This window comes from Plasmopara halstedii, assembly GCF_900000015.1.
Source record: "Plasmopara halstedii genome assembly, contig: Scaffold_3073, whole genome shotgun sequence".
Taxonomy (NCBI): Eukaryota; Oomycota; class Peronosporomycetes; order Peronosporales; family Peronosporaceae; genus Plasmopara; species Plasmopara halstedii.
Genome location: NW_020189977.1, coordinates 279,860 through 306,019, shown reverse-complemented (window position 1 = coordinate 306,019; position 26,160 = coordinate 279,860). Strand labels below are relative to the sequence as shown.

Here is a 26,160-nt window from a genome sequence, read left to right as displayed (position 1 = left end):
GGCGTGCCTTGAGTTTGGCAAACTCAAATCGGAGGTGTCGCTCCACACGCACGTCCACCTCGTTGTGGCTCAACTATTAGTTGTACAGTGAGGAATGTTTCCGGTGCCGTTGCACCCATTGCTCAAAGAGCGCTTCGTCATCTGTAGCGCTTTCGTCAGGGGCGAGCACTACAGGTATTGTCCGCATTGCGGGTACACGAGAGCCACCTCGTTGAGCACGTAGACGAGTGCGATAAAAGTCCAGCGGAATTTCTTGTGGGACCAAGAAACGAGCTCGAAGAGCTTTCCGTGTGACAAGTTTATCTTCCGTTTTGGCAGGGGGCCTGATGATGTGGACGCGTAACGATCGAGTTACCGCGTCCTTCGCTTCCACAGCGGGATTCGCTGGGCGAAAGCCATATTTCACACGAGGGTCAATGACCGGCTGTGGGTGAGCGCGCTTCTGAGCCTCCTTATGAGTAGCTTCAAGCTGCCGCCTCTGAGCCCCGTCGAGATCATTGGTGATTACACCACGTTCCTCGCAGGGAACGGACATGGGGTCCGCAAGGCGCGAGCAGGGCTTGTATCACGCCGCTGGCGCAGCTCGCCTTCTTTGTCATCCAATGCGGGAAAAGGAATGTCAGACTCGTAGTCGACTACCTCCACATCCTCAACGAGGTCACTCGGCATTGATAGCGCGCGCAAAGCGCGACGCTCGTGCTCATGGAGCCTAGGATGTACACCCCTCGGTGCCGCGGACGCACTGTCCGACATCGCACCGCGTGCGGGAGACTAAGTTGGGCTCTGCCCGTGTTCGCTGTCAGAACCAGCGATACTTGGTGACTTCCGTGTCGTTGACTCAGGGCTCATTGAGCAAGGATGTTGTTTTATTCTAATGAATTCAGTTGCAGTGTCTAGCGGACACGCGAGCCTCGCTGAGGCAATAATCGATTGATACTAAATTTTTCTCAATCTTATTGGGGGAGGGTGTAACGTGTTTACACGTACCCTGGTAACAAATGTGTGTGTCACACGAGATGTGCATGGTGTGACTGCACCCAAACATGAATACGGTATGTGGCTAGGTAGCCAGTAGTTATGCATGTATTTAGATTTTACTATATATACTTAGTAAAATCTATACATTTAAAATTAAGCGGTTTAGCCGCAGATAAAAATAAATAAAAATCAGTTTTGAATTCAAACCGAAGAGTCTATTAGCCTTAGTTAAGGCACTATTACTTTTGGAGGTAGCGATAAAGAACGAGAGGTCGGTGACCTGAATTACGCTTCCTCAAGCGCAAAGCTACGGCACCCGCTGCAGAGTATTTTTATAAAATTAGCTCTGCTATTTCAATAGTACCTTTATAAGAGAAAATTCTATGTAGAATATATAAATTCTAGTACCTCTTAAAATATAAAATATTTTTGTTGTTCGATGTGTGACTAACAGCCCATGTGTACCGTGAACCTCTTTTTTTCAAAGTTTCATCATCTTCACAAAAACTTGTCCTCTTCATAAGTGAAACCCCGGCAAAATGTTCGCCGTGAAACTTTAGATTAAATGCATAAGTATACACCAATTAGGGGGAATGATGCACAGACGCACTAGGGGATACAGAACTATTGCCTATTGAACCCAGCGGACTCGCCCCCGAGACAGTAGGTGCCGTGGCCAGACAGGTGCGAGCAACATCGTCAAACACCTCCTTTATCTCGCTTGAGCATTCGAGATAGTCTTGCTCCCAAAACTTATAGCTCTTGTTGCGTATTAACTCGATAAAAGTCACTAAGAGGCCCCATGGGTGTGGGCGGTTGGCGATGAGACGCTCGATGAGCACACGTGTGATCTGCTCCTTGACCACCTTGTTGTTCGAGTACGAAAATAAGTAGAGAATGACGCAGCTGAAATAGTGGGTGTGGCTGTTCGGGAAGCGCAAGTGATTCACCAAAGAGCTGAAATACCAATAACGGCCTTCCGCATCCAGCTCGTCCGCTAGGTACCGAAAAACATCCATGGCTGCGGTCTGCTCAAATTTGTCAGTAGGATTGGCAACGCTCTCAGATCCTGATGACGTCTTTAGCGCAGTAGTTGGTGTCAAACCACAGTTCGTCATATCGGCAATACCTTCTTTGCCCAGATACAGTACTAACGCGTTAAGTGCAGGCAATGCATACTTGCAAGACGTTGGGTCGTGCTCCAATTGGGCAGAAGGACGGATTAGCTTCGAGATCAGATCGAAAGGAAAGACAGAGGCGCGGTTTGACGGTGCATGAAGAAATTCGTCAACATGATCCTTGATGCCGTTGTGTGAGAGAGCGGCTCCCCATGATGACATGAGCCGCGGGGCCACGCTCACTTCAGGGAGCTGGGCGACCTGTAGACCCAAACTGAGGGGATCAGGCAGGCGCGTCGAGCGCGAAAAGGCCGACAAAACAACATTTCGTAGTTGCACGCAAGTTGCAGGCAATACGTCGCAAAAACTCGTATAAAAGTCGCTTAGGAAGTCCGGGTAGTCGTGAAGAAGCACCAAAATGATGCGTGTCACACCCTTGTAAAGTGCCGCAATGGAAATTGGTAGTGGTGTAGACGAGTTGGCATGGCGTAAGAATGGCTCCATGAACACCAGCAGATTCATCAGCAGACGATGTAAAATCTGCCAACCACGTTGCTGCTTCGCTCGCAGCAATAACGGCATAAAGCATCGGTGCGAAATAAGCTCCGTCCAAGCAAACACAAAACCAGGCAATCCTACAGGCTGAAGCGTGTTAAACGCGCTAGCAAATGTGTTAAGTACTTGCAGATGGATGGCATCCAAAGTAGGTTCTTGAGCCGTCAGCTCCTTCATGAGATTAACAAACATACGAAAAAAAACGCGTTGGTCGAAAGGGGCCTTCTTTTTGCGCGACATGTCATGGGCTGCAACAAGTACATTGGCAATCGCTCCCACACCATGATTTAGCACCTGCAACTTTGCCGCGGGTGATGGGTCGAGGTACTTCACCAGCAACGCCATCAAGTGCGTGAGAGCGTCTAATACTGAGTAATTTAGTGGAACTTTGGCGCCAGCTTTAAGTGCAGCAGGATCACTTGCGGCGAACGAGCTCTTCAAGCAGGCATCAACACATAGCTCGGTACCAAATTTAAAAAAAAGTGACACACTTTCATCGTCAGCAAGTAATCCGTACTGCTTTAGCATTTGAAGATACTGTGCATGCATCTTAGAGTTACCAGTAGGCTCCTTGTAAATGGCAATCCAGTGCTCCAACGCATTACTCACGGTGTGTTTGAATGCAGCGTGCTCGTGTACAAGAGATCGCTCACCCGCTGGCTTGGCAGTACCACCACTTCCGATTGCGCCCATGCTTTTTTGCGGCACTGGTAAAGTAGGACGACTTCTTTGCACACGCGCCTGCTCCAGAAGTGCAGCTAGAATCTGAACGTTCTTGTTCGCCGTCGCACCTCCATGGCGTTCCACAATGTGGGCGAGAGCTTCAAGAGTGTTCGGCAGCTGAGCAGCAACACTGACGTGATTCATTGTCAGGCATTGACGGACGACGTGAACTGCAAACTCGATTGCCACACTATTTCGTTCCATATTTCGAGCCAAATACATGTCGAACTCAACAGCATCAACCACTTTGAATCGAATAAGAGCCACAATTATTCCACAGTGCAGCTTTAATTTGTCATCCACTGGTGCGCGCAATACCCATCCCGCAATCTCCTTGCGAAGTTTCTCGCAACTAGTAGTCAGTGCCTCCAACGAGCTCACAAGAATCTCTAAGAACAAGTCGTTGCCTTGACCTCCGTTACCCAATTCGTACATAAATTTGACGATTCGGTTTGCAATTTTTAAGCAGGCTTCATCTCGCAATGCTGGACGCACACTCCCACCAAGCGCACGAACCTCACGCAAAATAGCAAACACTTCACTGTCTGTCGGAATCGCTAACAAAGAAGGAAGTTCACGCTGCGATGCCGCAGCCTGACGAGCCATTTTCTGCACGAATAACTCAAAGCGCTCTAGCAATCCAGCAAATCGATCTGATGCTGCAGTCACACTAACACCAGTAGTGTCACCCTCTTTGTCGATAGAACCAACTGAATATGTGCCAACAGCAGGACGGGATGACAGCGGCATTGATGTGGGTCGAGGAATACGTTGAAATGCTTCATAAACCACTAGCTGCACGAGTGGGATTCCACCAGGTTTTGGTTTGAAGACTTCAGGCAAAGCAGCGGGCCATTGGCCACTAGGAGAACCAGGAGAGCCAGTAGAAGCTGTTGTAGATGTACTGCTTGCACAATTCTCAAAGAAGTGCACTCTGTCGGCTTCTGATGCTTTTCCGTTTTGCGCCAGTTGCTGTTGATGACGCCGACGTGTTGCATAAGCACCTGCAAGAGCCTCATCAACGTCTCGCATGGCCTTTTCGGAAGACGCTTTTTCGATCAACATGCAGCCTAGGTCCGTGTTCTCATTCGAGCAAACTTGAATCACATGCTCAAGCTGTTGCGGATCTCCAGCGCTGGTGGGAAGTAAAGCACGCAAGTGGGTGCCAATCGCATTGCGAAGCGGTTCCTTCGCTGTGATGAGTGCCAACGATCCTGACATGGAAGCCACCATCAAATGAGCTGCTTTACGCATCTTTGTATCGTCTGATTCCGAAGCAAAATCTTTTAAGATTAACTCACGAGTCGTGATGCAAGCGATAGTCACGCTGCGTTCTACCACAGGAGATATCACCTCGCGAATTGCGCGGTCCACAGCAAGTGGCACCAGACGACGCAGATTTACATTGCGCAATGGCAACTCGGGGTTTACAGCAACATATGACGCCAGATTAGGAATTACCGTTGACTCCGCAGCAGCAGATCCATTGTTATTAGCTCCAAGCCCGTAAGATGTTATTCCCTCTCTTTCATTCGGACTACCGGCAGGTACAAAACCATCGCTTGACTTCTTCACCTTGCGAGGAGTCAGTGGTTGGCCAAGCTTAACTCCTGAGCCAGGCGGAGGTGTGGATGAGCGCTGTCCAACATTCGAATTTTTGGGAAGCTTGACATTAAAGTCAGGGTTTGCTGTACGTGGTGGGGAGCGACGCGTATGCAGTAAATGTGCTTTCCGCTGATCCTCTACATTCAGCTTGAATGATTTGAACAAGACTTCAATCTCAAATTTGAGATTGAGCTTGAGATCAGGCACGTCATAAATCTCGCTCATGGCATGAATAAGACCCATAATCCACGGATTAGGCGGCTTAAAAATCTTTGACTTCTTGCAGCCCTCCAGAATCTTAGCAACAAAAGGAGTTACAGCAATAAGATGACCAGTTTCGTAGCCCGCATACAGCAGCTCTTTTAAGTCCAAATCACGCTGTAGCAGAGGTTTGTTGCGGGCTAGAGTAAAGACACCAAGCCACGAGCCTAAATTTTTTAACAATGAACGCTGCTGCGAGTTTGTCGTGATTGTTTCCGATGTCAGCAGCTTACGCGCATTTTGAAAAGTGCGTTTCAAAATTTCAAGTTCAAGTTCTGGACGCATAAGCTTCTCGATAAAAATCAAGTAAACCGTGTGGTAGTTTGGCTGCGTCGAAATACGCTTCACCACCAAATAGTTCGCTAGCCAACCATGATACGGTGGTAGCAGCATTTTACGTACTTCTGGGATCTTAGCTTCCAAATTCGAGATAGACATATTGTTTACGATGAAATGAATACGATCCTTGACATTTTCGTCCGGTTGTTCGATAACGTCATTCTCATCAACTTTGCTTGAATCATGAAAAATGTGATCCACCTTAAGCTCAGGTGTGGGGGCAGCAACAGGAGGTGGCGAACTAGCTGGTGCATTAAGTGGCGTAGATGTCAACGACGGGCCGGCAGACCGGCTTAAAATCGATGACGGGATTTGGATGCCGATATCGTCTTGAGCCTTCGATCCAGATTTAAGAGACGTTGGCGATACAGCACTACATAAATCGGCGCTAGGGTCGCCTCTTAAAGCGTCATCTCCCTCAAATGGCCTACCTAATGGTTGCAGAGCACCACTCAGCGACAACGCACCACTACTGCCAGCACTCGCATCTAGCGCGGGTCCCGAAGCAGAAATTGTACGTGTAACCTGATTAACTTGGCGCATGATTTCGGGTAGGGCGTGTTGAAGGTGAGGAATTTGCGATAAATTCGTACAATAAGCAGGCAATTCCCGCAACCGCGGAACAAATTGCTGCAATGCACACGCACCAAAGAAAAAGAACTTAGAGTTGACAGGCTCACGAAGACTTTCAAGCACAGAGCGCAGCGCGGTCTGGAGAAAGTTGGAAGGAAGCACTTGGTGCTCAATAAGCTTGCCGAATAGGACACCCGTAATCCGCAGCTCCATTTCCGGGTAGCGAGGAAAAAATCGGTACTCATCGAATAAGTTGTGAATCATGCAGTAAAAGATCTGACGTTCGCGCTCGTCCCGGGAGCTTTGAAAGCGTTTGAGCATTGCCACAACGTCGTTGATGTTCTGCTCGGAAGTGTAGATCTGCTGAAAATACGCGTTTGCTTGCTCTTCGATCATTTCCGCTGTGTATGTCGAGGTTGCGCCGCTACTCGAGATGGTATCACCTCCAGCTCCAGTGCTAACACCTGCTACTGCAATAGCTCCGCTACCAGCAATTAATCCTGGGGTGTGCAAATTGCTAATTTCTCCGGTCTGGCGCGTAGACGCCGAAATGACTGGGTGGGTTTCCATGCATAAGGTGATGATACGTTTGAGCTCTTGTGATATGGTGATCGGAAGTGCGCTCTGAACGGTCATGATACATTTAAGAATAGTCGCTAACGACTCAATAGACAGTACATGGCTGGACTGCGGGGTAATGTTACTTTTTGGCACTGCACGAGCATAGTTTCGGTGCACAAAAGCCAGACACGAGGTAGCAAAAGCCGTTCTTTGCGATGCGAGGCGCTCTACTAGCCATGTCTCTAAGTTAAGGACGTCGTGATTCGCTCCCATCGTGGCCAATGCCAGAGCAAACGAGAAGTAGTTCGAATGAATCGCGGATGCAAATGAATCACCTGTGTTGCGGAATAGCGCAAACAGTCGCGACACAATGTGCGGTGCCGTCGCAGCGTAAAAGCATTTTACACTTGCATACAGTACTAATTTGGGCGCGACAGACCAAAGATGACGCATAATAAGTGGTGCGTTAGGTCTGCCCATGATATAAGTGCAAAATAGCTCTGAGAACATGTCGTCACGCAAACCATTCCAACTGGGCGATGCTTGGGCCAAATTTGCGATCAACACATCAGGGCACGTCTTCATCGCGCCATCTAACAGCTTGCGCACGTCACCGTAACAATCTTTTTCCGAGACTTGTAGCAGCGTTTCTACAATATCGAGGGAGAACCAAACGCCATTCTTAGGTACAGAAGACGCATCGGCGCCTTCAAACGGCGCCAGCTTTTGCGGAGAATCCAAGAACGAAAGCACATCCGGTGGCGCCTCTACAGCGACCTTCAGAATACTCATGTGAGCCCGGCTATTAGTCCACGGTCGCAGCAAAGTTGTCAAACGGAATTTGGTCTGCGAGAGCCGTTGAAAAGCCGTAACAAGCACACGCAACTGAGTCACATCCTGGATGTTGAGATCAGGACGATCGAGCTTCTCAGCTACCTTAGTCCAGTTAATCGAAGTGTAGTCCTTCTGTATTACTTCTGCAATGACATCGAGATCCCAATTTTTCCGCACTGGTGCGGCGACAGCAACATCAGCCGCGGCGGCCTCAAAGTCAATAGTAAGATTCGCCATCAAAGTTGCTCCATTCGTTGCATCGAGACCGGTATAAGTCTGCGAAAGCATTACTAGCATTCCTGCCACCTGGTTTGGAGGAATCGAGGAAGCCTTGGCCAAACCAGCCTCCGCAAGAAGCGTGCGAAATGTCTGTGGGGACGCCGTAGACGAGTAGCCAACGTCTTCCATCAATTCATAGAATAGGCAATTAGAAGATACGTCTGATATGAGATTACTGAGCGAGTCTGATGCCGTCATGGGCTCGCAGTCCACATGTTCGAGATCGCCTATTGTAAGTGGAGCCATTTCAAGTAATCCCATGTCATTTGGGTGCGCTGATGAGATACTAGCAAGATAGGAGTCGGTTTCCGCGATATCAGCACGAAATTCTTTATTCATGCGCAGCACAAACACTAGCGAATGGAGCACATCCGAGGGAAGTTTGGCTCCACACGTCGAAAGTTCAAGAATCTTAGTGCGCAGGAATTGAATAGCCTGAGCAGATCTTTCAGCATTTTCGCCCTGGGCAAAAGCCAGACCGACCGTCACCTGCTGCGGCAAGCTAAGCTTAAGAGTTTTGCAAAAGTGGTGAAGATATTCTTCAGTCACATGGTGTCCACCGATGGCCGAAGAACTTCCTTCAACCGCCTGAAACATGAAAAGCACTTTATCATCTTAGTGAATGGAACATAGCAGGTGAAGATCGCAACGACTGGTGCGTACCTCGCATATAAAGGTGGTAAAGTTTGGGCGCGAAGAAGCCTGCGCAACCTCATGCGTGAGTAGCTGGATCTTGAGAGCGTCCTTCTGGCCACGCGTGTCGCGAAAGTCGATGTCCTTAACAAGGCAGTTGAGGAGAAAGATGCGCGCATCTTCCCCATAGAGTTCCACGAGCTGCAGTAGACACACACATTCAGACAGTTGGTTGGCATAAGGGGAAAAACACAGGAACAAAGATCGGCACCTGGTTAAGCTCAGCTACGTTAGACTTAAAATTCTTTTTGCTCAAGTTAGACACCAGATAATTGATCTGCCAGAATAATGGCGACGCGAATGACACCATAATGCGTCACAGACGATTGGGTTAGAGAAGCAAGCACTTTCCTATTTAGGTGATAGCTTTTGATATCGACCAGCTACGAAAGGGGGGGATATGTTTTGTACAAAATATGCGTAACATTTATGTGCACGGTATGTTTATAAAAGATGCTTGTGTTTTGCTGAAGCGACTTGACGAAGGAGCTGCTGGGGAGATGACGGACACGCCAGCAGCGCACGCTCTTCACTTCGATGCGGCTCCTGAAGCTAGTGATTTCAATTTCGGCAAAGTGATAGGGCAGGGCTCGTACGCAAAGGTGTGTTAAATTCCAACCTTTAGATTTGCTGCATCGTGACTGATGTCAGATGGTCTACTAAAGGTCTTTCACGCGCAATTGAAAAAAAATCGCATGGACTTTGCCGTAAAAGTAATGGATCAAAACTTCATTCGCAAGGAAAACAAAACAGCTTTCGTGCTGACTGAGCGTAAGGTCATGTCGCGTCTCTTACACCCGAATATAGTCAAGTTCTACTGCAGCTTCCGCGTAAGGCATTCTTGATTCTTGTCTAGAGCGTTTGCAGCTATGATGAGCAAAAAGTGTTCAGACTACTGATTTGTCTCTCCTTTTATCGCATTATTGTGTCCTTGGCTGTGAGTACAGGATAAGCACAGTTTGTACTTAGTCATGGAGCTTTGTCGAGGTGGTGATCTCAACGGGCTGATCAGGTGTGTTATGCTCAACGTCATCGATTCTTTCTACTTTTAACTTGATGCTGTTTCCATACAAGTAGCAAGGAATATCAAATTAAGCAACAGCAAGGAGTTTCAGATGCGGCGTGTTCATTTCAGCTTACTCAGTTCTACATTGCAGAGCTCGTTACAGCACTTGACTTTATGCATTCCAAGGTATTGCACAAAAGAATAGCGCGTGTTGTTAGGTGGTTAAGAATTGAACATAATGCGGTTACGCTGGGCTAACTGAAAGATTTTAATTTATGCTGCAGCTTGTCGTTCACCGAGACATCAAACCTGATAACCTGCTCCTCAGGTATATGACATAAAGTTGTTATTGATTTGCTTCATATTTTCTGCTAAATTTTTGCTCTTGCAATTTATTCAAGTGAGCAAGGACATTTGAAGGTGACTGATTTTGGTACCGCTAAGGTAAGTTTGGCCTTGCTGTCATTTAGGCCTGCCTAATGTTAGCGAATCCCCAGGATCAAGATGGGGAGAGTAGTGAAGTGTGCCAATTCTGCGGTACTGCCTCATACGTGTCCCCGGAAGTCTTACACGACCAGCCGGCCTCACGAGCTTCCGACCTTTGGGCTTTGGGCTGTTTAATCTTTCAGGTTCGTTAATTGCCGATTAATGCTTAAGGTATTGAGCATATGTGTGCTAAGATTGACTTGTGTACAGATGTTTACAGGTCGTGCTCCATTTGTTGGTGAAAATGACTACTTAACATTTCAAGTGGTAAAGTTGGCATCTATATGGTAAAATTATAAACATCACTATCTCCTGACCTTCCTTCTGGACGTCAGATTATCAACCACTCAAGCGATGACTTCGAATTTCCGCAAAGTGTCCCGGACATCGCGCAGGATCTGATTCGAAACCTTCTTGTTCAAGTTACTGTTTTCCATGATCGCCATATTTTCTCCTAGCTTTGAATGACACAATTTCTTGCACAATTAAAAAAAATAGGATCCCGACAAACGCATTGGCGCTCAGCCAACAAAAGATGGTTACAACCAGCTAAAGGTTTGTTTACTCTACCTGCTGCCGTTTGCGTTGGAATTTAACATGTCGTGGCTCTGTAGAGGCACGCTTTCTTTGATGGCGTGTCGTGGGATGTTCTTGGTGAACTAACCCCGCCGTACAAACCTCCGGAGCTCTTGCTACCAGAGCCAACGCTGGTAAGTGACCAGTCTATTATCTTTAATGCCCATCCCGAAAGTCGAAATTATCACTTTGTGCATCTAGGATGGTTCGGCGGAAAATTGGACTGTCGCCGAGTATTTCTCATACGATTTCTCTGAAAGCGCTTCGGAGGAATACAGGTCTAGCTGTGTTACACTATGTTTGAATATCGTGAAGTATGACTCAATTTTGATATTTTATTGACCACAGTAGCAAGCGTTCGCGAAGTAACAGCTTGTACCAAAAGAATCGACCTGAGTGTATAGGATTAGATGAGCACATTTACCTTGAATCCACAGTCAAAGTCCGCTCTAAAATGTTCAGCCGCACACGAGGGGTAAACATCAAATTTAGTGTGCGATAATTGCAATACTAATCTGCATTGTGCTCTTTGCTAAAAAGCTCATTCTCACTGACGCTCCGCGATTACTCGTGGTTGGCTCATCCTCAGGTCGCCTAAAACGTGAAATTATTTTGACTCCAGATACCACTGTAAACGAAATTGATCCCTACACGTTTGACGTCGTTTCGGTACGATGTCATTGCTCAGGTTTCGCTTCGCACTTCCTTAGGCTAATAAATATTATATTCCTCTAACGTAGGGATCAAACACAATTCGAATCACGGACTCTAGCAGATTTGCTCGGCAGTGGGCACATGCTATACTAGAAGCTGTCTCAGAGTAGATGAAAGTCATGTACAGTCAAGTCAGCACATTGGTGAATGGCACTGCAAGCGCGAATATACAACAGTAATGTTAGACCTTGTATCTTAGATTAAGCCATTAGTGTAGAGTTTGTGTGGTTGGGTAAAACATAATAGCATGGCGGCCCAAGATGCGGGCGTTGTTGATCTGCTGCGACGTCTCCAATCTCACATCTGTTGCGAGGCTCCGAACGAATTTAAACACATACTTGCTATCTACGAGCGTCTCTTGAATTTTGTACGATTTGTTAATAATGATTCAGCCACCTCGGTGTATAACATTCGACTGTTGTAGCACAAAGACACAAATGTGTCGGCACAGCGCGGGCTGCTTGACATACGTGCAAAGCTGCTATCTTGCGGACAAGATGCAAACGCGTACGTGGTGAGCAATGAGTCTAGCTTCATGTTCAAGCTTGATAGCTTGGTGTCTGCAGAGTGAACCGCATGGACCGGACAATAGAGCACTGCATAAATTTGGGGCAGCAGCATAGTAAAGAGGCGGCACTTCAGTGATATAATCAACATGGCGCTTTGACAGCAGTTTTTTGTATGTGGTAGCTGTAGTGGATGATGTCATACATCTGCTGGTAGCGCTAGCTGGTGGATACGATGGAGATACATTTGATCGTGAAGACGCTAAGCTATTGACAAGCAAAGAGTCCAGTTTGGTACACTATTTGTTTCCATTGTTTGATGCGATACTTGAATGACGATCGAGGTTACATCGTTTTTGCTGTTTTACCAGTCATTGACAGATGAAAAAACTCGTCCTGGTGATTGCATTCAGATGCGTAACATTGACATGGTGCAGCGGTCGCGAGCAATTTTTCTTAAGGCCCCTATTTCCCTGCAAGAGAAGTCGTGAGTAGCTATAATCTAGCCTTTTTTGTTCAAGTCTGAATATGGCACCCAGACTCTACTCTCGTAGCATTTTCAGCAATATTGGCAATGGCATTCCAGGTCAACACACCGGGCTTTGGTGTCCTTGTACCGACGCGCGTGACGATAGAGTACTTCCTAACAGGGTGCAAAACAAGCAGGTTGGTGGCGGTTGATGAAAAATATACTTTAGTAGAATTATTATATATCACTATAGCTCTGAATTACGATCACGTGTGTATATGTTCACAGCCTAGCCTATTTTTCAGTCTTCCTGATAAAGGCTCGGATCAGCAAAGCTCCGATGATGAGTTTACTACCTCGTACGTACATAGAGATGCATTTAGTCAACATAAGTTCATGGATCTTGAATATTTTGGTGGCAGAAATACTACACAAATTCAGCCACATGGTCAAGGCTATATGAATTATCTTAGCTTGCATTTTACGTTGGGGGCTGAGAAGCAATCGAACCGTTTGTCAACAAGAAAATTACTATCTCCCCTTGGGAGCTCGCAGAATGTAAATTGTGAATCACAAGCGCAGCAAGAAAAATGGGGAGTTGCAAGCAGCATTACAGAAGAGTCATCGTGGGAATTGGAAAGCTCTTGCGATTGTGCTGAAACCTGGGTTGCGCAAACTTATGCGTGGGAAGACTTGGGAGATCGCGCAGGCCTACCGGAAAATCATGCTAAACCATCAGCTTGGGAGAACAATTGGTCACTCCGAGATCAAGAGATCTCGGATTCTTTTGCTTGCAATCGAGACCCACTTTTTGAAATATGCGAAGCAGATCTGATAGAGGTGCGAGTAAAACGAACTGGAATGATTAGTTTGTTGCTGACTTATGTTCTGACTCCAAAGTCTTCTCTGCTAGCATTAAATGGAGTAGAGTCGACCGTTTTTCGGAGGAATATTCAGGCTGCGGAATTTGAGTTGCCTCGAAGGCTGAGGCTTAAGCTTCCATTCACAACGGTGTCGTCTACAATGTCTGTGTTAGAGGTCTGCGCTCTCTAGTGCTTGCAGAATCAAATAGCGCTTATTTGTCGCTTGATGCTTGTTACGTTTGATTAGGTTTTCAGAATATCTGGGACCATGATTATGCGCTTGGAGTTGTTAGCTCTCTTTTACTCACAAGATCCCTCACGTGGAGGCAAAACGCTGCAGGCTATGGGAGACGCACTGCAGCTGTACCTATCTGTGCATCGAGTAAGCTGTTCTAAGTGTAAAGTCAATACTTTTCAAATTTTGAATTTGCTTCTCAAATTTAGACTCTCGTCGAGACTATCTCGAGGCAATGCCTGGAAACCTTATCGAGCGAAAACAATCAGGAAAACCACATTATATCTGTCACAAAAGTGTTATACAAGACGCGTGGAGTTTGCCGTGTAGCCAAGAATGTCGGCGTCACATTCTGCTGCGATGTGGATGACTTTTGGTCATTGTTGCAAAAGGGTGGGATGCATTCTTATGCATCTGAATTGGCAAAAAAATTGACATGTTTTCGGTCTCTTGATCGAATGACAGGAAAATTTCCTCGTGGAATAGCGCTTCTGAACCGTTTGCATCATTACGTGTCCACCCTTCGCGTGGATGACTCATCAGGGCGCAACCATGCGCTGGTCACATGGTTTTTAGTCAAGTGTTGTTCGCCGTTATTAGAGATGCTCTCTAGCCTTATCCTAACTGGAAAAGTGGATGAGAAAACAGATTTGCTTGTACGTTCACAATGATTTTCATGGTCAATCACTTTTTGATCGACACCTCTTTTCCATGTGGATCACCTCAGAACGAGTTTGACGCCACGACGTGGAGCGCCAACATGCTCACAATGACTGTTACGGGAGGTGGCGATGAGCTGTTTAGTGACAACTTTTCTGACAAAGTTACCGAGATGCTTCCAAAGTTTTTAAGTAACATTTCTTCCGTCATTGCTCACCTCAGTCAAATTCTAGCTCTTTTGCGTGGTGTGAATGCGCCAATTTCGACTCGTTATCTGGTCAGTGCCCAGTTGAACTGCTCACTTAGCCTTTATTTGATACTGAATGACATTATATGTTGACAAATATAAAAGGCACCTCTTAAGTTGCACCTTCGCGGGGATCAAGCTATTAAGCTTGTAGAGAAGTGGAAGTCAAAAATGGAAAGAATGGACGACGTGGCATTTACCGAAGAAATGTATCATTTAGACAACAAAGACACGTATGGTAAAGTGTCGGGCGAAACTTTTGCTGCAGTGGGAGAGTCAGAACAAGATGTTTTGCGCGTGAACGTAAGAGGGTCGGGTGTTCTGATCAAAATTGCTTCGGTTACCAATGGTATGGTGTTGTTTAAGCATGAAGCTGGGCGAGAGTCAAAATTGCAATCATTAGAATTGGAAGGAAAGAAACATCAATTCGAGGTAACACAGCAAGGAGTCGACGATATTAAGCAAATAAATGAGATTGGCAAAGCGTTGGCAGATCGGCAAGCGAATGGTAGTGAGGCAATATTGACTGAGTATGTTCACTACGAAGCCTTTTGAGTTATCTCGCGAGCTCAAGCGTGCTAAAATTTTATTATGACTTCTTGCCCATAGACATTTTGCGCTAATCGTCGGTGTCGAAGAGCGACATGACTACATGAGATGGCGACGAGATCGTGCATTGCGACTGTCAACCGCGAGGGAGCAGCTTCAGTGTCTTCGTGGAAAGGATCTGACCGAGTGGCTTATAGGTACGATTGTGTCAATATTTTTTTACCTACGCAATGCTCTTGCCGTTCGTATTAAATCATAGAAAGTCGAAGAAAAAAGTCAACGCTTAATCCTGTTGACGGCATGGCGGATTGTGTTCCAAACGAGAAAATACTTAAGCGAACGACAGTTATGACTGGAAAAACGTCAAGAAAATCAGATTCAGAAATCAAGCAGAAAGTTTTTAAGGAAGTGGATAGTGATGCAGCCACGTGTATCTCATTTGAGACCCGCGCACGTGATCGGAGATCGTATATAAAAGCGAAGGACTCAAACAAAGCAATCAATCATGCTGAATATTGGAGAAACTCAGTAAAATTGCTCGAGAAGACTAGCGACAGTAGCTCAAACGAAGACATTGCGTTCATCGACAGGGAGTCTTACAGAAAAGGTGTGCCTCATCTATATACATCAAAAGGAAACGGTGCTGCCATTTATTGTAATCTGAACGATTTGCTCCACGGGGAATCAACTTTAGCAGAGAATGGTGGCCTTTTTCCAGCGCTCTTGATTGACCGTAAGGATCCAACTCGCGACAAAAGAATTTTTAGGAGCAAAAGCAGCAATAGGAGTAAAGAGCTGACATCTGACATTGGAACACAAATGAGTGCCGCTTCTCAAATTTTAGAGAACACTCGACTACCACTTTCATCGGTGCACCCGTTCTTTTCGACGCTTTTGACCGAAGAGGATATCGGGCTTTTAACACAAGCGTTGACAGATGTAAATACCTTTACTAGTGCCCATCTACCCAAATACGCACTAACAGATTGATTGTTATCGTGTAGACCGCTTCGAAAGTTGAATTAAACTCCTTCGCATCGGTAGTCGACTGTTGTATAGAAAATCCTGTCCGTTTCCTTGCCGAAAAGTTTGAGCAGGTGGCGTTGGACTGTTTTCGTCATCCGCTACAAATACTAGAGCATCTCTGCTGGTTACGTAAGTTAATGCTCATGTCAGAAGGGCTCTGCATGGATATCTTTGCACGAGACTTGCTTGTGGGTACACGCTCAAATACTCGTGCTAAATGGGGCATCAAGGGTTGCCTTTCGTCCGTCCTCAATATGGCACTGATTGAGGCTTCTGTCAAGCAAGACGGTATTGTACAAGCGTTTCATTACGAGACTACCTCTGCCTTATCACAAAGTACGTAATTTCGCAGTATGCTACCTTTTGTCATTCTGACTTTCGTCTTTGTTGATGCGAAAGTGCTAAATACATTAGCAATGATTCCTACCGTTTCGAAAATTCTGAATGAGATTGAATTGTTGTACGACGTCAAGTGGCCGTTGGGCTTTGTGATCAATACTCAGACGCTGGATCAATACAAGCAAATGCACCGCTTCTTGCTCCATGTGCGACTAATATCACTGGAATTTCGAGAGGTTTGGACAATGTTACGTACTTTTCGCAGACAAGGTAGTCTTTCCTCATCACTTGACAGGCTGTGTGGAGGCACAGTCTTCAAGATCCAGATGTTTCTGCGGGCATATAATGAAACGTTTGCGACGCAGGTGCATGCATGTGTGGACGAAATGGTATTATTACAAAACTCACTGTTGTTGTGCTATAATAGGTGCTAATGGTAGCATGGACAGAACTTGAGCTTGAAGTGAAACAGGCTACAAAACTGGTAGAAATTCGTCACTGTCACGAGAAATACGTAGTATTTGCAATTACATGTTGCTTTCTGGATGAACACGCTTTCGACGTAAGCGTTTCCTATATCGCCTCAAAACATACTTCAAAACATAAATCTAATGTATTTTTACTGTTGTGACACAGATTCATTTGGCATTTCTAGACTTGCTCACAGCAGCTTGGAGCTTAACCGAATTTTTGCGGGCTCTAGGAAGACATGTGACAGGGACGAGTCGTCAAGAAGCACACCTGGGCATATTATGCGACAAATCCAACGCTGCACTTCGGGTAATGATAGAAAAACTGCATCATTGCAACCAAACTGCTGAACGAAACACACGAAGGTTTTCAGAGGTATGTGAGTCGTATGGGCAATTTTTGTATTTTTGGGCACCAGTGGGGCTCAGTCACGAGAGTAATAATAGTGAGAGACACGCCTATGTGCTGACACCTGTGCCTCGTCTATATGTCATGTGTTGCGTTGCGTAGTGTCTGCTAATCCGGCTTAACCTGAATAATTACTATTTCATGGGCGACGCCTAGAAATAGCCGTAAGCTTCTAACGTTGTAGACGTCAAATAAACGATGCGTACTTGGTCGCCACCTTTCTTCATCTACATTTCAAAAATACAGGCGATGGGTGTCCTTTACATGAAGACGACGCTGACACAATGGACATTTTCCATTCGCTCGGATCGCTTCGTGAATGCAGCCAGCGCAGAAAATATGGCCACATAATGTGGAAGTCATGTCTTCCAGCACATCTAGGCAGATGCTGCACTTAAGTCGCCTCTTAAACTCCTCCACTACCTCGCTATTTTGCATATTGATGCTTGTAGACTCAGCACTTTTCATCATGTCCGTTATACGCTGGTGTTTAGATACCAAATTGTCTCCATTTATTCGTGACCGACGTCGTTTTCGACAAAACGGCATCGAAATGCCTGGCGATTCCGCTGTATCCAAAATCTCGATGACATCGCTGCTGTCTGTTGCGTCCTGACCGCCGTCTTCGTCTTCCTCCGACGAAAAAGTAAGATCGATCTCCTCCTGATGATGCACTGGATCTGGAACTGCATCATCAGCGTCCCTAGCGCCTTGAAAATGTACAATCGGGCGTAACATAAAGTGGTCAAGGGTGCCATACTCCGTGTTCTCTTCGTGGGGTAGACTTTCCATCGCTGTGCTGTTAGAAGCACCACTTCTGCTTCTTCGTATCATAGCTGCTACCACGTTGCCACTTCCGGTATCTAGACTTCTGGAAACGTTGTTGCCAGTAGAGGCGCTAAAACTCGGGGGCATGAAGCGTCGGGGTAGCGTCATAAAATGGTTGAAAGACGGTAGTGACCAACCGCCTATGTTGGCGACAGAGGAAGAGGGAGCGAGCGACCCGGTAGACAGATTCATGCGGCGATTACTTCTGCTGCTCAGCGCTAGTGGGACGGAAGCCGACGAGTGAGACACAGTAGTCACCGCCACATCAGGTCGTCTCATCTCGTAATCGCCGTTTCACTGAGAACAGCAACAAATAAAATTCTACCGAATTCATTAAAGTCTATTTTTTCATGCATATTTCAATTCCAAATGTCGCAAATATGCAAATATTTCAATATTATAAATCTGCCTTATTGTCAATGCACGGAGAAGATGATCTTTGTAAAACTTGGCTACGGGGTCGCCGGGCATCTTGCACAGAGGAGGATTTGACTCTACGTGTAAAGGAGTCCTTATGATATGCGAACCCAATATTTTGAGAAATCTCTTGAGTACTGAAGAGGCTGATAGACTTCGCCACGAAAAGGTTTTTGGGGTACCAGGGCTGTTAGCTACGCATCATGCAATACATGTAAATTGACCATTAAAAATGTAAAACACAATATTTCAATGTTAGTTGATCAGATTCAATACTAAATTAATGTCACTCTTTAATTTGACAAAGAGCAAAATAGTACTAAGTTACGTATAAGCTCGTAAAAGCTCGCTTGGCCCCCGGTTTGAGCGCACGAGACATCCTCTGTACTGTTGATGCTGACCCTTTGAATAGAAGCTTCTTCTGTGCGAAGTGCACGGCGCTCCCATTGCCTCGACCCGACACCTCTGTCTTCAGAAAGGGTATGAGCTATTAAGCAAGAAAAATTCGCTTGCTACGTTCCTCCTCGCTTCATACCGGTTCCGCAAGCCTCCACTTTCCGTACTTTAACCGGTCCGTTTGGCACATGAGCTGTGTCCTGAATTTGAAACGGCACCTACTGCATCCCTCAAAAAAAGCTGGATAGACTCTGAAGGGTCTTTAAAGCAAGCCGCGCCTGTTCGAAGATCGTCCACGAACATGAAAGCTGTTACTGCCTCCGGAAAAGGGCTTGTCGCCATCGCCGTGATGCGAGTTTGCAACTCTCGAATGTTGGTTGCAAAATCTCACGCTTCTTGACGGGTGTTCAACAGTTACGCACACGTTATGTCTGTGAACATGTCCTTTTAGAAATGGGAATGCATTCGCTGCAGAGGTAACGCAAGAAATTACCTACTCATACTCACGGCTTCCTAGCTTAAAGACTGCTAGCGCGATGGGCCGTCTGGGCCATGATTGAACTCCCCGTTATCTCATCTTCTCTCACCACAGAGGAAGATTCCTGTCCTCGCCGTTCAAGGCCAGACAACATCAGTGGCTTTACGGTGGGAGACAATTCTACTTCCACCGACATTTAGTTGAGGCATTCCTGGCGGTACATCACCCGCGCAATCTCATAGCCGGTTAGCGCCTCCAGTTAACTGGTACCACTCTCGTCCTTTGGACCGCCAACTACCTAGTCAGAGCCAATGATAGTCAAGAGCCTATTAAGTATGTCTAGTTGTCCAAGAGCAGATAAGTATGTCACAGGAAACGCAGTCTTTAAATTTAAGACTCGTTGTCGATAGGTGCTTCTAAGCATTGATTGAGGCACAATGACCAATTTATCAGAGTACACCTCGGCCTTTCCTGAATAGGGATTTAAGGTCATCAGCCGCAAGAAGCATATCTCTCTCAGGGCTCGCTGATCCATGGGTTCAAAAGGGGGGGTATGATGCTTGTAAGTGCAGTTTTAGTATGATAAGTGTAAGTCAAATTTCAAGCGAAGTGGGTGCTCTTTGAGCATTAACTTTTGCACAACGCCTAAAAGAACAATGAGTGTGAACCGCAGTACGGTCACGTTAGGTGGGCTGATCGCAAAGGAGTGTGTTATATGGTTTAGGTACAAAGTAGTTTGTGTGCAAAGCTATATTGTTTGAAAATACTGGTACTGATGAGATCGCTGGGACTCCGTAGCGGAAAGGTCCGAAGTCCTCGGTACACATGGGTTGTTAGCGTCACGTAATACAATAAATGATGTTTTATCGAGCAAAGATTAGCAGATATATTTTGTATCTGTTAATCAGAATCTATCCTTAGTTTATGATTCTAAACTGAAATTAGAGCAAATAAGAATAACTTTCCAAGGGGCTTTCGGTATCACTCCTGTTTAGAGCGTACAAACCCGTCATATGCGTGTCCTTAATGTTAACTCTTTGGGTCATTGCTTTTTCTGTGCAAGGTGCATGGCACGCCGATTGACTTGTGAGTCTGTTTTAACTCATGCACATAGGATTACTTCATACGCTCCAATCGGAGAGCCTCTCAAGTTTTATTTACTTATTTGCTACTTGTCTCAGGGATGCATAGCTTAATTGAAACTGCTTCTATCCGTTGTTAATCGACAATTATAAGACTTTGTGTGATACACGGCGTAAGGCTAACATTTTTTATGAAAATGAAGCCCGTGAACAACTGTGAATATATATTTGACCCTACGTTCCAGTGTGCCAGTCCGCACACAATAAATTACAACGGATTTGCAACGATGGCTTGCTTCAAGTTGTACATGAATCCATGAACCAAAGCTGAGCGGAGGCATTCGCCGATGCAATTTACTTGGATGACAAAGACCAGCAATTACGAATGTTATACTCGTTATGAGAAGACCAAGAGTCGTATTTTATCACCCGAGAAGTTTGAAAGAATGTGGAGAGCAATGTAATCATGCACGAATTCATTAAGCTGGAGTACCCGGTTTGGCTGTCCGAGATAAAACAGAACATAGGGTTCCATTTGTATTGCAATGGGAACGCGCACGTTTCTTCGAATTTGGCTAAATGGTCATTGGCGGTCGAGGCGGTCATGAAAGCGCGTTTTCCGATTAGGTTTGCGACCGGAAGTTGCGCATTGCTGCAGATTTCGAATTTGTAGCTGTGGTGAGGCACGCCTATAAATTAATCAAAATGCTGAAAGATTGTGCTGCCAGCAAATTTCGTCCGAGAGTTTTTTAAGGAAGCTCTGCCGGAATCGTCATGGGATATTTTCGAAAAATGCAGCATCCAATATCATTCAGGATTTTATGTCGCACGATCCTCTCCATTACGGAGTCCTATCACCCCAAACCATATCAAATACAGATTATAATACCTGATCACGGCTCTGAATTTTGGTACTTTTGAATCTCGCTTTTAGGTCTTGATAATAATTAGTTCATGTGTACGCAAACCCAACAGAGCGCGTACCCCATCAACCCTCCCTAATTACTCGCCTCTTTAAGATGTCGCACTAAAGTGGACGCTTTATGTGTACCCTCTGCGCCCGAGATTCGTGTCCTCATCGCAACAACTAGCGCTTGGTCTCACGAACGTACTTTACACCAGGAGTTGTCTCCCTAATTTGCTCGCAAAATGGAACGGGAAGCTGATCCCGGCTCGGATCCTGTGATTAACAATCCATAACTCATACTGATAGCTTGATTTGCGTCGCGCTTTTCTTGTTACCTTAGGCAACCGAGGAGTTTTTGGAAGTCCTATCTCGGTCCTATCACGTCACCAAGAGCCCGAACCCAAAACACGTCATTGATGGGCTGAAACCGACTAAGGGGGCCGTCAGCAAGCAATTGAGACGTTGAGACTATTTCAGGCCGCGGTGAAGCTCTTAAACACTTATGCGTGCGGGTCTTCGCCCATACTAAGTGCGAAACAATAGCAACGGCGGGTCAAGATTTATTTTTGCCTTAGCAGGTCGTCACTGTTCAGGAGTACCGCCCATGCCTTAGGTGGCAGCGATTATGCAAGACGGTACTCTCTCTAGGACTGTATCACCAGTACTGAGTGTCGGCAAAACAGCTAAAACATCGCAATCAATCTGCGCACTGGGTATTGAAGGCATGTCATTAAACCCATAGTAAGGCTTTGCAAGCTGGCTAGAGTGAATTAGACGTCAGCTTTGATCGTCCTTCAATGATCGATTGCACGGAGTACAAAGTATGGCGTTGAGGCGGACACTCACCGCCTCCAATTAAGCTATGAACAGCTTTGCTCATCGCGAAATTGGGACAAATGTCGGACAGTACGAGCGCGATTCGCTGCGCGCCTCTGTCGTACCCAGGTCTGTCGCGAGAGGTCGGTGTTAAACTACGCAGAGATTGGACTGGTGCGCTCTTACAAGGAGTGGAGCCCAGAGCCTCTTCCGTAACTAGGTGTCTAGTTGGATCTTCTACTTTAGGAGTATATACACTAAAGTTAATGCTACTCAAAATAAAGCTATATATAAACATACATTACCTCTTATAACAAAACTGTATTCATTTATGACGGGCTACTAGCAGCTCACATGAACTACGGGAACCTCGTTTTCGAGGGCCCCTCACCGTATAAATACCGATCACCGGTGCTTATGACTATCCATCTAGATCAAAGTATACTTTTAATTTTGTGCGATTGTAAAGTTTTGTAATTTATACAATTGGAATAAATGTGCTAGGACTAAGTAAGCAAGATTACAAAACCTTTTTCGTTACACCTTTGGCCAGGATGGTCGCTCTGGCAAAATGTTAGCAGTCCATTAGCTTGGGCTGTACTGGTCTTTCAGAACACGGATCCGATATACCTGTATTTTGGCCTTTGCAGCCTTTTTGAAGCTCATATCTCTGCTGTCAGCGATACCTTAACAGGGGAGTATACGACCAAATTGTTCCCCGAAGAAGTTTTTGCCAACATAGCAAGCAGGTGTCCTATGTTTTGGATCGAGACATAGAAGCTCTGGCAAAATCTTTTCATTTATTGAGGCTAACATTGAAAAACGCTGTACTTGCGTATACAGGCATGCGATTGATTTGGCTAACCCCATGCCCTCTTTACACCACCACAAAGTGGATTTGGTCAAGCTGGAAGGTGTGATTTATACGATTCGACTTGCTGTTATCTTCCCCGGTTACATTTCGTAGCAATATTATATCAGGACGAGATTGAGCTACACAGGGCTACGTCTGGAAAGTGCAGTATTCAAAACATCATGCAAATGCCAGAGCCGCACGGAGCAAACATGAATTTGTAGTGTGCAAAATGATTTTATACAGCACAATCACCCAACCTATACGTGCAGACGACTAAGCTGTGAGCACTATATCGAACTATTTATAATTGAAGCTAGAGTTTGAAATAATATCTCAGTATCTTAATGATACTAAGATATTATTTACACTTGTAGTCAATCCCACGATCAATTCGTGGATGGACTGTACCCTCTGTGAGGACAGATGATGAAGTGTTTAGGGCCTGGCCCGGAATAGCTAGACCAGCTTAACAAGCTTATATTTATCTTTGAAAATCGATGAGATAAGAAGTAACCTATCACTTGAAAGCGCTCAACAGCTATAAATATGCGCTTATGAAAGAGATCTGGAAGCAATCCGATCAGACGCTGGTTGGGGGACAGATGATATTTGCCATGAGGCCGCTGACGCTGGCAACCAGGACTAGTCGAAAAAGCCCCTACACGTTAGACGGGGACTTAAATTGATCATCGATCCATCTATGCTACAAACGTAGCGCCAGAGCGTCGCGCCGGCGGTCTTCAAGCTAGGAGGATGCGCGCAAAAATGAGCATCAACGTATAATGCATCGGTAAAGAGGCGTTTCCAATGTGGAGAAACTTAGAGCCATACTATCCCTAGTGTTTGCGTATCAGATGCATCAGAAGCTCTTGATCATCCAGTACGGTAGACGATAGCTGGCGAACTATGTCTAGGAGTCAAATTTTGTATCACTGCAACAGCGTATGACTGAATAAGGGCGCTGTTCACAAAAGTCCCTCGAACACAGCACACACGATTGTGCGACGAGAAAGCCATTCCTGACATGGAGGGAGAAGGGCAGTCCGGACTTGGAGGGAAGAAAAACGACTTGAGAACTTGTAGACAACTTTACAACTGAATTAAAATGAGTTTTGTTCTTAGATACATGCAAAACACTCCAAGGGCTGCTAGAGGTTTTACTGATAAAACCTTGGGCGCGTGATTTATGATATAAGGTACAGCAATTAAACCTCCGATTCAGCTAATAAAAGATCTTCGGTGTTCGGGGCTTGAAGTTCAACTTTCGTGAAAAGTATCTATAGAAGGACTCGCTTACGCAATCCATTTTTGAAGACCGAGAAATGATGGTCTTGTCACCAGTACAGATCCCCAAGTAGGAACCGGAATTCTGTATCACACAGAATGTTTGTGACTTCATAGAAGAAATCACGTATGTTTTTGGGAACACCATACTTCTTTATTAATTTCCGCAATGCATTACAGGAAATACCTTCATGTGATGGCTAAATGTAGCCCGTTACATCACCCCCGCTTAAAATTCAGAAGACTTTGATACTTTTGCGGAACTTTTGGAGCGGTTCACTTCTTGATCTACAATGAAGTGATCCAGCAAACAGGCCAACATGAAGGAACGTTCTTCGTTTAAAATGCATAGAACGGCTCCAGAATTCTTTGGTGTTTCCTCCATTCTCAACCGAAAGGGAGACAAGAGGTTTTACATGGAACGGTTGTTTTGTTGGCTTCGGATCAATAATCGTGATGGTTCGACCCAGCCCATCGCAGCTAAGCTTGACACTTGGCGGGCATTTGTTCGCCTTATGAACGAAAAAACTGGATCGTCTGCGTTGCCAAGTCGGCGCTGGCAAGACTGTCAGTCACGACCGATCACAACCAAGCTCTGGTCGTCGTAAATTTCTCCTAGCAACACACCAAGCGACACTCGTAGCTGCGAACCGCGTCGGAGACATCAGACTAAGGCTGACGAGGTTCCCACGTGTCCGAGTCCGATGGATAGCCAAGCCGCCAAATTCCGTAGAAGCGCTGATGGTTCAGCTGCTTCTCTCCTTGATGATGAGTAGATCCCCTCCTCGTCATCTCAACCACCCAACGACGCTCATCACGAGAGTCTAATAGCGGGGTCGAACTTAAAACGATTGAGCGATTTTGGAGGTGGGAGAGTGCTTATCGCGGGCAAATTGAGGCATTGCAGCAGCGTTGCTCGACGCTTGATGATTATCCACAAGCACATAAAAGGTACATATATACAGTCGCTGCGAGAGCCTTTCGAACCTTGTTACAGGGCAGAACTCGAAACCCGACGTTCTGGTTGACGGTTTCGCCCAATGCTCGGCTTTTGAGTCCCGTTTCGAACTACGGTTTCAGCAGGTTCACGATGAACTTGTTCGACTTCGGAGGAACCAAAATTTTCGTGAGATGGCTCACAAACCCCTGTTGTGCTCTTTTGAAGGGGCAGGCTCTGTTCTCGAGGTACTGCGAGGTGAGTGCCATCCTCGCCTTTAAGCGTTGAACTAGTAAAGAAGCAATCCTTCGATGTCCTTTAGCGCTTGTACGCTGAGAAGAATCTCCAGGGTGAAGAGTTGATAGCTCTTCGTGATCAAATGGAGGAACTTCATCATCAGCTCGATCATCTACCAAAGGTAGGGTAGGATCGGCAGGTTCACTCGGGAGATAAAACTTTAGAATGTCCACATAAAACGTAGGATATAGGCGCATGCGTGTAGGGATGGTTTATGTATACGCATCATCATTTATTTTCAACACCTTGAACGGTCCAATGAAACTTGGTTAAATCTTCCTGCTTCGAAATTTTGAAACTGCATGTTCAGACAGATTTGTCGTGCTAAGTAGTACAAGATCATTGACCTTTTATCCTATTTGTTCTTTGTTCCGCTCTTATCTGCTTGCTCTTTTTGCAGATCCTGAGCTTTCGCAATTGTGTCTCGAACAAGCCAAACAACGGCTTGTCAATTCACGATAAAGTCATCGACGTGTTGCTCCCCACGACTTGACATGTCGTCTAGAGGTCTCATTGGGTCAGAACTCGCTTTTAACTCTGTGACAGCATTTAAGGTTGACTATGACTCTACAGTCATAGTTCCTCCCTCACCTAAGGTAGAGACCTCACCCAGTACTGAAGCAGGTACTCTAGGATAAATACCATAGTTCACATAAAATAACGAATGACCTGCCAAGATATGCTTGGAGTTGTTCAAGGCAAATTCTGCAAGTGGGAGAAAAACACTCCACTCTTTGAGCGACATAGCATAACTATGCAGTACGTCCTCCAGGACTCGATCCACACGC

At 45.8% G+C, this 26,160-nt stretch overlaps 4 protein-coding genes across 4 annotated transcripts; 2 read left to right on the top strand and 2 right to left on the bottom strand.

Annotated features, from left to right (window-relative positions):
• Positions 1-1,562: 1,562 nt before the first annotated feature.
• Positions 1,563-8,829, bottom strand: PHALS_07244 (Negative regulator of transcription; the record flags this gene model as incomplete). The annotated part of the gene is made up of 4 exons (XM_024720675.1): positions 1,563-3,188; positions 3,261-8,414; positions 8,490-8,660; positions 8,731-8,829. The coding sequence occupies 4 exons, from the start codon at positions 8,827-8,829 to the stop codon at positions 1,563-1,565; spliced, it is 7,050 nt and encodes a 2,349-aa protein (XP_024585850.1).
• A 106-nt stretch (positions 8,830-8,935) lies between these two features.
• On the top strand, positions 8,936-11,411 carry PHALS_07243 (agc pdk1 protein kinase; the record flags this gene model as incomplete). Its single annotated transcript, XM_024720674.1, has 15 exons — positions 8,936-9,121; positions 9,185-9,349; positions 9,467-9,531; positions 9,597-9,711; positions 9,810-9,853; positions 9,927-9,969; positions 10,023-10,154; positions 10,222-10,278; positions 10,347-10,433; positions 10,510-10,566; positions 10,626-10,721; positions 10,789-10,865; positions 10,936-11,062; positions 11,128-11,256; positions 11,328-11,411. 15 exons carry the CDS (start codon positions 8,936-8,938, stop codon positions 11,409-11,411), a joined length of 1,464 nt encoding a protein of 487 aa, XP_024585849.1.
• Positions 11,412-11,548: 137 nt separating this feature from the next.
• PHALS_07242 (gamma-tubulin complex component 6) lies at positions 11,549-17,230 on the top strand (the record flags this gene model as incomplete). The annotated part of the gene is made up of 20 exons (XM_024720673.1): positions 11,549-11,668; positions 11,726-11,808; positions 11,868-11,923; positions 11,992-12,101; positions 12,179-12,294; positions 12,347-12,473; positions 12,565-12,635; positions 12,699-13,314; positions 13,387-13,521; positions 13,584-13,767; positions 13,840-14,030; positions 14,102-14,311; positions 14,387-14,811; positions 14,891-15,027; positions 15,090-15,769; positions 15,835-16,192; positions 16,256-16,560; positions 16,623-16,757; positions 16,832-17,041; positions 17,177-17,230. The coding sequence occupies 20 exons, from the start codon at positions 11,549-11,551 to the stop codon at positions 17,228-17,230; spliced, it is 4,323 nt and encodes a 1,440-aa protein (XP_024585848.1).
• Positions 17,231-17,308: 78 nt separating this feature from the next.
• PHALS_07241 (histone acetyltransferase hac-like 1) lies at positions 17,309-18,181 on the bottom strand (the record flags this gene model as incomplete). Its single annotated transcript, XM_024720672.1, has 1 exon — positions 17,309-18,181. The coding sequence occupies one exon, from the start codon at positions 18,179-18,181 to the stop codon at positions 17,309-17,311; it is 873 nt and encodes a 290-aa protein (XP_024585847.1).
• Positions 18,182-26,160: the final 7,979 nt, after the last annotated feature.